This window comes from Falco cherrug, chromosome W, assembly GCF_023634085.1.
Source record: "Falco cherrug isolate bFalChe1 chromosome W, bFalChe1.pri, whole genome shotgun sequence".
Taxonomy (NCBI): Eukaryota; Metazoa; Chordata; class Aves; order Falconiformes; family Falconidae; genus Falco; species Falco cherrug.
The window spans coordinates 5255909-5265399 of record NC_073719.1 but is presented as its reverse complement, the minus strand read 5'-3'; the positions used below and the strand labels follow the sequence as shown (position 1 = coordinate 5265399).

The following is a 9491-nucleotide window of genomic DNA, read 5'->3' as shown; positions in this document are numbered from 1 at the left end:
TATTGGGTATTAATTGGGATTTACATGCGTCTTGGAGACCACAATCTGGTGGGAAAGTGGAAAGGATGAATCAAACTTTGAAACGACAAATAAGTAAAATTTGTCAAGAAACCAGTCTAAAGTGGCCTCAGGCACTTTCATTGGCATTATTATGAATCAGGGTACAGCCAAAGAGTGGAACCTCAGTCAGTCCTTATGAATTATTATATGGAAAACCATATGAGTCTCTAGAACCAAATCTAAACATACATGTAAAAGGAAAACAAGATGTGTATAACTATTTGCTTTCTCTAAGGAAAACTTTGGCTGCAATTCGGAGTGCAGTAATTTGGAATAGACCTTTATCCCTGGAAAATTCAGTGCATGATTTCCAACCGGGAGACTATGTCTATGTGAAAACCTGGACCTCCGAACCTTTACAGGAACATTGGAAAGGACCTTTTTAAGTACTGTTAACCACTTTTACAGCTATCAAGATAGCAGAATCAGATGCTTGGATACATTATACTCGAGTGAAGAAAGCACCTACTCCATGGAAGATTGTCAATCGTGACCCAGAGACTTTAAAACTGACACTGAAACATGTCTAATTTTTTTATATCAGGTTTTGATTGGGGTTTTTTTTGTATTTTATTTTGGTCGGTAGTGTTGGTAGGATCATGGGCTGACTTGGTGGATAGGAACAAAAGACAACTAGAAACAGAACAAGTAATTGACATTCCCAAACAAATGGTTGAGGAAAATCTGATGTTGGGATTGATTAAAAGGTTTGCCAATTTGCAAAATGTTACCTAGTTTACTGCTTGCTTACCAATACCGAGGGCAGTAGGTGAATCTATTCCATGGGGAATTTTAACCATGAATCTGACCAATCTGGAATATAAAAATGAGACCACCTATTGTGAACAAAGGCCAGTAACTCAATGGTATGAACAAGTAAAGGTTATTAGAAAACAGTGGAAGTCACCAGGTAAAGAAACAGATTGTAAAAAACTACTGAATTATGATTTTGTAACAGGATCCCGACCTAGTGCCATAGCTCGAGTTCTTTTTCCTGGGGTTCCAAATCCCCGGTTAGGATGGTGTTCTTATGATGAACAACTTAAAACCAATGTGAGCAGAAGTATCATGGAATGGAAGTGTAACAAAACTGGCCAAGGTACACAATTAGTAGAACAATGGGGCTCTATATGGTCTATGTCCATATTTTCCCAATTCCGGTACATGGCCAGAACTTCTTGGTATTTCACCTGGGATGGAAAAGTTTTTGCAGTATTACCCTCAGTCAATGATAAAGCAACTTCATTGAGAGAAAAGGAAAATAAAATAGTACCATGGTGGAAATGTGAAAAAGTGTATGATTGCAGCACCCGGCCGTCAATAAAGAAGTGTCTGCTTATCTACATCACATTGGTGTCGATAAGTTCTTCATTCCGAGATTTCGGTAACACTATGATCCCTCGACATTGGCATCTGACTGTCATAGATCTTAAAGATTGTTTTTTCAGTATCCCATTGCATCCAGATGATGCCCCAAAATTTGCTTTCTCAATTCCAAACGTCAACATGCAAGCCCCGTTGCAGAGATACCAGCGGGTTGTACTGCCACAAGGTGTGAAAAATAGTCCTACAATGTGTCAATGGTATGTTGCGAAAATACTTAGTCCTGTCCGAAATGCTATGCCTACTGTGTTATTGTATCATTATATGGATGATCTTTTGGTGGCAGCACAACATCACGAAGTCATGGAGAAAGCTGTAGCCCTTGTCACAGATGCTGTGAATTCGGCAGGTCTCTGTATAGCACCAGAAAAGATCCAAAAGTTTCCCCCTTGGAAATATCTGGGCTGGCGAATAAGGGCACAAACTATTGTTCCTCAACCCTTGCAGATCAATACCAATGTAAGAAACCTGCATGATGCACAAAAATTACTGGGAACAATAAATTGGGTTCGACCACTATTGGGAATTTCTAATACGGACCTGAATCCTCTGTTTGAACTACTAAAAGGAGACACTAATCTTTGTTCTCCACGTAACCTTAACCCTGAGGCAGACACATCTTTACAAAAGGTTGCCTCAGCTATCGCTTCTCGACAAGCCCATCCATGGGCTCCTGAACTACCTTTTTACTTGATTATTTTAAACCCTGCTCGACAGCCTCATGCCCTGATATTTCAATGGGACCTTCAGAACTCAGACCCCTTGTTAATTATTGAATGGATCTTTTTACCTAACCAGTCTACAAAAACTATTTTGACACAACATGAAATGTTTGCCTCTCTGATTGTTAAAGCTAGATCACGCCTGTTAACCTTATCAGGGAAGGATTTTGTCTGTATTTGTCTACCAATAACAACAGTATACTTACAATGGCTTTATCAGCAATCAGACACCTTTGTTAGGGCACTTGTCGACTATACAGGTCAAATAACTTCCCATCCACCTTCACACAAACTGTTTAACATTGACTTTCGTCTGATGTTAAAACCCAAAAGAAGCGAACAACCCTTACAGGCACTTACTGTGTTTACAGATGGATCAGGCAAATCACATAAATCTGTTCTTCTATGGTGGGACGATCAACGGAGACGATGGGACTCGGACATAGAGACAGTCTCCGGTTCACCTCAAATAGTAGAACTGAATGCAGTTGTTCGCGTTTTCCGAAAATGGAATGTACCGCTTAATCTTGTTACTGATTCCACTTATGTTGCAGGTATTGTTACACGAGCTGAAGCTTCTGTGCTGCGGAATGTTTCACATTCACAACTTTTTACCCTGTTACAGGAACTTATTTTCCTTTTGGACTCTCAATCTGCGCCTTATTTTGTTATGCATATTAGGTCTCCCACCTCACTACCTGGTTTTCTTACAGAAGGTAATCAGCGAGCTGATCTGTTGACTTTATCAGTTCAAGTATTGCCAGACTGCATTGCACAAGCTAAACTAAGCCACTCTTTTTTCCATCAAAATGCTGGAGCTCTTAAACAACAATTTGACCTTACTTCTCAACAAGCTTCAAGTATTATTGCTGTCTGTCCTGATTGTCAAAAACATTCTTTCCCAGCAATTGCTGCAGGAGTTAATCCTAGAGGATTACAAAGCTTGCAGCTATGGCAAACAGAAGTTACACGTTATTCAGAATTTGGTAACCTTAAATATATCCACTCCTCCATTGATACGTTCTCAGGTGCCTTGTTCGCCTCTTGTCATACAGGAGAAAAGGCACGAGATGTTCGTAGATATTTAATGCGTGCTTTTGCCACTTTGGGTATCCCCTCTAAAATAAAGACAGATAATGGCCCAGCTTATATTTCAACAACTATAAAAACCTTTTTTGCCCTATGGGGAATAACTCATGTTACTGGCATTCCTCATTCCCCCACCGGTCAATCTCTCATTGAACGGTCTCATCAATCTCTAAAATGTTTATTACAACAACAAAAAGGGGGAATGGGAATGGCTATTCCTGAAGAACGCTTACAGAAAGCATTGTATGTTTTTAATTTTTTAAATTGTTCTTTAATAGATAACAACCCACTGATAGTTCGACATTTTGCTGCAAATGGCTCCTTCGAGGCACAGGTTAAAGCCCAGTATTGGTTTGAGATCCAGAAACAGGTAAAATTATGGGACCGTATCCTCTTGTTACATGGGGAAAAGGCTATGCTTGTGTCTCCACAGAAAAGGGACCCAGGTGGATCCCAGCGAAGAATGTACGACCTTTCCGTGAACCTTTACCACAGACAGATGACACCGACACCAACCCTACAGAATGAAATAAGAATCTGCCCTTCAGCACCGCTGCTGTGGACCAGATTGGACAACGTCTCAATTTCTACAGTTATATTGTTATGAACATGGACCAATCTGTCGATCATGGACATAGATTTTTTACTTTTGGCACAAGGTCACGGCTGTGAGGAGTTTGAAGGGATGTGTTGCATGAGCATTTCAGATCATTCAGAGTCGATTCATGCTAGCATCCAACAATTGAAGGATGAAGTTTCCCATCCCAGAGTGATTCTTGGAATTGGTTAGATAAACTGTTTAGTGGCTGGGGCATTTTGGGATGGTTAAGAAGTTTAGTAAAGACAATTATATATGTCTTAGTAGCTTTTTTAATTTGTTCTATTACTTATACCTTGTTTTTTACAATGCTTACGAAAACTAATGACTCGTTCGGTTTCAAAGGTTCTTTTTGTGCAACAGGAAGGGGGAGATGCAGGAGCGGGCTGGAAATTAGGACCATGCGTGGCAATCAGTTAGCTGAGGGGAATGTGCTTGAGCTTGTAGGTCACGAAACCTGGGAGGACAAGGAGTGTGAATAGACACAACAATTAACATGATGAGTCATGCTGAGAGAGCATAGGGGAGTGGGGGACCTATGGCGCCAAGGAGAGGTAACACCTTGCTGTTAATTGCTGGTAGTTAACCACCAATCGGGGATTGCCTAGTATGCAATGCTTAGCTTAAAGAACCAATCTGTTTAAAACGCGCAGCTTCTGAAAGTATATATAAACTCGTGCTTCTGTACAATAAATCGACATTTGTTTGCATCAAACAGCGTCCCGTCTCTTCATTCGCCGCATTGGCTGCCAACTGTAGTTACAAATTTCTTCACAACACCGCCACTCATTTTATAACCTTTGCCTCTTTTCAACCTGTCTCGAGTCTCTGCTCTTCTCATTACATGGATTCCTGGTGGTTTTAGTTTTACTATGCAGCCTTCAAGCTTTGTTTTGGGTCTTCTGAGTGTTGAGAGCAAGCGTTTATATGAATGGCAAAGGGGGATTATTTTTATGCTCTCAGGGGCTTTTGTTTCTTCATATTTAATCCAGAAAAACTGCTATTTCTTATGTCTCCTTTTGATTGCTTGCCTTGATTTGCAATATCTGACTTTGGTTCCTGGTCCTAAAGTAAAATTAGTTTGCTTACTGCTGTGTCCCCGGGGTGGGATGGGGGGTGTGTGTCAGTCCAGTTAACTAATAGCTTTCCAGAAAGATTCCAGTGCACGTGAAGTAATTCTGACTTAAGGGAGGAAGTTCTGAATTGACTGAGCAGGAATGGTGTAGCATGTCCTCTAGTTTAGTAGTCTGTCAGCTGGAGGTTTTAGCCCAACTATCAGTGCCTCACGGCTAGGATAACTGATACTGAGAATTTAATAGGCTTGTTTTGTGCAATTTGGGTCCAAACTAAAGGATATCCTGTGATTTGTTTTGCCTCTTAGCTCTGGGGTTCTGAAATCCCTTTCCTTATAGTCTTAGTAATACCAGTAACTTGCATACTATGATTGCAATAATGCATACAAGAAAATTAGAAATGGATAGTGAAGGATACTGTAGAGGAATGAAGGCAGTGGGTTGATCAGCATTGATAAAATGCAGCTGTGGCCTTGCCTCCAAGGCAGTGGGTTGATTGACATGGACAATGTGCAGCTGTAGTTTGTTCCTGCTAAGTAGTTAAATAGCCCTAAGGATAGGAAGTGGTGGCTGAGTGGTGTGGTCTTGTCTCTGGAGGAAGGTGAAACAGCACAGACAGTAAAATCTGACCAGTGGTAAAAGCCTTATTACAGCCTACTAGTTTGTTTGTGCTGTGACAGGATTCAACTCAAAAAACTGTTAAGGGTCCATTAGAAGCAAATATTATGTCCAAGTGGAAAAGCTTGTGGATTAACTCTGGGAGATGGTGAAGTAATGCTAGGTTTATGCTTATCTGTTTACATGTTGTGGTGGATTGACCTTGGCTGGATGCCAAGTGTCTACCAAAGCTGCTCTATCACTCTCCTCAACTTGACAGGGGGGGAAAAAAAAATATAGTGAAAAGCTCATGGGTCAGTATAAGGACAGGCAAATCACTTGCTAATTACTGTCATAGGCAAAAAAGACTCAACTTGGGGACATTAGTTTAACTTATTACCATTGAAATCACAGTAGAATAATAGGAAATAAACCCAAAACTTAAAAACACCTTCCCCCCCACCCCTTCCTTCTTCCTGGGTTCAACTTCACTCCTAAATTCTCTACTTCCTCCCCCTGAGCAATGCAGGGGAATGGGGGTTGCACTCAGTTCATCACATGTCTCTGCTGCTTCTTTCTCTTCAGGGGGAGGACTCCTCACACTCTTCCCCTGCTCCAGCGTGTGGTTCCACCCACAGAAGACAGTCCTTCATGAACTTCTCCAGTGTGGGTCCTTCCCATGGGCTCCAGTTCTTCATTAACTGCTTCAGCGTGGGTCCCCCATGGGGTCACGAGTCCTGCCAGAAAACCTAACTGACATATTTTATCTGGATTATCTCTATATGATCCCACTGACTGTTTCCAATTTAATAAGTCTGAGCTGCTAAACGGGACATGCGTAAACACTGACAAACCTTCAACTCCCACTGCCTGCCAGAGTGGTACCCGTATAACTGGGTGCTGAGCCTGAGTTCCTCCTGAAATGGGAGAGAAATTTCTCTTCCATTTGAGGAGATTATTCATCAGAATTGCTACCAGCCTCTTCTCCTCTGATCGGTGTTACCAACAATTGCACATCCTCCAGCTCCTCATTTCCCTTAATATACACCCCTTCCCAATATCACAAGCCAAACAGCACCTCTGAGTCTTCTTTAATCCACTTTCAACCAATCCATAGATACCATTCAGATCACTGTCTAACAATGCACATTTCTTCCTCATTTCATGATTATCATGCAAGGCAAAGAACAAATCAGCATATGGTACTTCATCCCATTTACCTGCTCTTCTACAGAAAAGCATTAACTGCAATATAGTGATACCAGTGATGCCAGAGGTTTAATGTATAACCTTAGGTTTAATGTATAATTTTAGTATATGTACAACATTATTAAAATTATCAGATTGTAATCGAGAAGTCCTTATAATAGTGTAATTGTTAAGATAGTGATCAAAGCGACCAGGTGTTGTATTGACATGCGGAATCGTACTCTCCAACTCAAGGAGAGTTATAAAGCAGGTATATTTATTGTGGTGCCGGGTGCAAGGGGGATCGCGCCTCCTAACTTGCACACTTATGTATTTATACATATTTATACAGAGAAGTTGGTTAGTTCCTCCCAAAGTCTATACCTACTAACTAATTATTGGTTAGTTGCTTTCTCGCCTCAATTTAAAGGTACAGTTTATTTTAAATTCACTACGCATGCTCCCTGAGCGGGGGATCCACCCTCTTCAGGGGGACCATTTGAGTAGGAGGTCCCAATCTCCCACTACCACAGTTATTTTACCCTCCTATCCTTGAGTCTTATCTCTTCAGCAGTTTGTTTTCTTTTAGCAGTTAGCATGTCCTTGTCAGAAGGCTCCTTATTTACATTCTTGTTGAGCTCATCTACATCTGTACTAACTGTCCCTTCTTGAAGTGCTGAGTGGGCTGAGCTCCCGAGAAGACAGCGAGGCTCTTTCTCACATGTTGATGTTTCTGTTTTCTATACAGCTCCTGTCTGCAGCAGTTTTAGTTTTTTCACTATATTTTCTCACATCAATGTGGATGAGATGTATGATCCAATTTGAAAGGAACACCTGGGATGAAAGAGAACAACTAATTGAATCTCATGGAAACCTAGCAGGTTTTGCCAAGAAAACATCATAAGAGGACTAAGATGATCAGGTCATGAAGTATCTAGAAATGGATTTGGGTCGGTGGTCACAAAAGCAGCCTTTCAACTCAATTCAGAAGAGACTACGTATGTGCAAAAGAAGGAGGGACTAATGTAAACGAATCCTGGGAAGACAATCGAATATGTACGGCATTTGGGGGAATTTAATGCCTATGTATGATTATACAGAATATAAGGGACATGTATTTGAGGACAAGGTGAGCACATTAGGAGGAGATATCCCCTGTGCTCCCAGCACTGTAATAAAGAATGCCTGCTTTCTAAACTTCAAAACAAGTCTTAGAAAGTTCCTTCGACTGATCTTTCAGTAACAATAGTATTATATTTCAAAGTCCCATTTTCTGGCCATTTCTCGCTGTTGTCCAGCTTATACTTTAGCCACAATTGATTACAGTATCTGTGTAATTTTCTCTTAGTTAAGAGATCCCCACCAAAATAGTTCCAATTTTTCAGGATGCATCCTAAAGGAGTGCAAAGGGGTATCTCGATGGAGGAATCAGAACCTGTATTATTTCCTAGGAATTTTTTTTTTACCACAACTTCATGTACTCAGGAAACGGAAGGTAGCCTGGGACAAATAAGTATAGACTAGTGCAAGACCATCTTAGTGGAACAAGATGACGTCAAATTAAAGACAACTAGCTCCACCAACTCAGCCCTATTTCTGACATCTACATCAGATGAACCTTTGATTCATGACTGTCTGGAAACCATAGAACAAGTATATGCCAGTCGTCCGTATTTGCGGGTTGAGCCCCTGGAGAATCCTGACTATGATTTTTTTACTGATGGAAGTAGTTTTGCCCAGGATAGAAAACATCAAGCTGGATACACAGTGGTGACAATGATGACTGTGATAGAAGCCAAAGCCCTGCCAGTAAATACTTCAGCGCAGGAGGCAGAATTTATAGCTCTACAACGAGCACTGGACTTAGTGGAAGGAAAAAAGAGTAAATATATGGACTGACTCTAAGTATGCCTTTAGCGTAGTGCATGCTCATGGAGCCATCTGGAAGGAGAGGGGCCTGCTGTCTGCGCAAGGCTCCACAATAAAACACAAAGAAGAGATACTGAAATTGCTAGAAGCTGTTATGAAGCCTGAAGAAGTTGCCATCTTACATTGCCAGGTGCACCAGAAGGGGGGTTTCTTGATTCATCAAGGAAACAAATTGGCAGATAAAACAGCAAAAGAGGTTGCACAACAAAGTATCTTAGCATTGATTCCAGAGAAACTGGTTTAATCCCAAATACTAGGCCAAGTTATAGCCAGGCTGATCTTAAATTGGCTTCTTATTTAAAGGCAAAAGAAAATTATTATGGTTGGCTTGTAACTGCACAACATCAAGTAATAATTCTGCTGCATTTAATGATACAAATAGTAAAAGAAAAACATCAGCAAACTCATTGGGGAATAGAATCAATGCTAGCTAGTCTAAGACCTCAAGTAATTAGTGCAAGAATGACTAAAATAGTAAAGTCAATTACTGAAAAATGTCCAATGTGTTTGAAAAATAATCCCCTGAATATAAGGCACCTGCCCTCAGGTATAATTGAAACAGGAAATTCCCCAAGAGATTATTGGCAAATTGATTTTTCAGAATTACCTCGACAGCAAGGGTACCTTCTGGTATTAGTTGATACTCTTTTGGGACAGCCCAAAGCTTTTCCCTGTCGCACCAATAAAACAAAATAAATAATCAAAACTAAAATATCTAAAATTTTCTGTTCAGAGGGCGAGTATCCTGAGAAGTAATCCCACCAATAGTGAGCAGTGTCATCTTCAATTTGACTAGGCAGTCCAACAAGTTTGCAATTAAACTTAATACCTCACCTTGTTCCACAGCTTGTC

General features: G+C 40.7%; 1 protein-coding gene across 1 annotated transcript in view; it reads left to right on the top strand.

Moving 5' to 3' along the window:
• Nucleotides 1–9491, top strand: part of LOC129734621 (uncharacterized) — a 250217-nt gene that overhangs the window by 221558 nt on the left and 19168 nt on the right. Inside the window, exons 3-4 of the mRNA XM_055698256.1 lie at nucleotides 296–2338; nucleotides 3533–3624. Of these exons, the coding sequence (XP_055554231.1) occupies nucleotides 859–2338; nucleotides 3533–3624 (1572 nt within the window). The 5' untranslated portion in view covers nucleotides 296–858. The remainder of the gene's footprint in view (nucleotides 1–295; nucleotides 2339–3532; nucleotides 3625–9491) is intronic.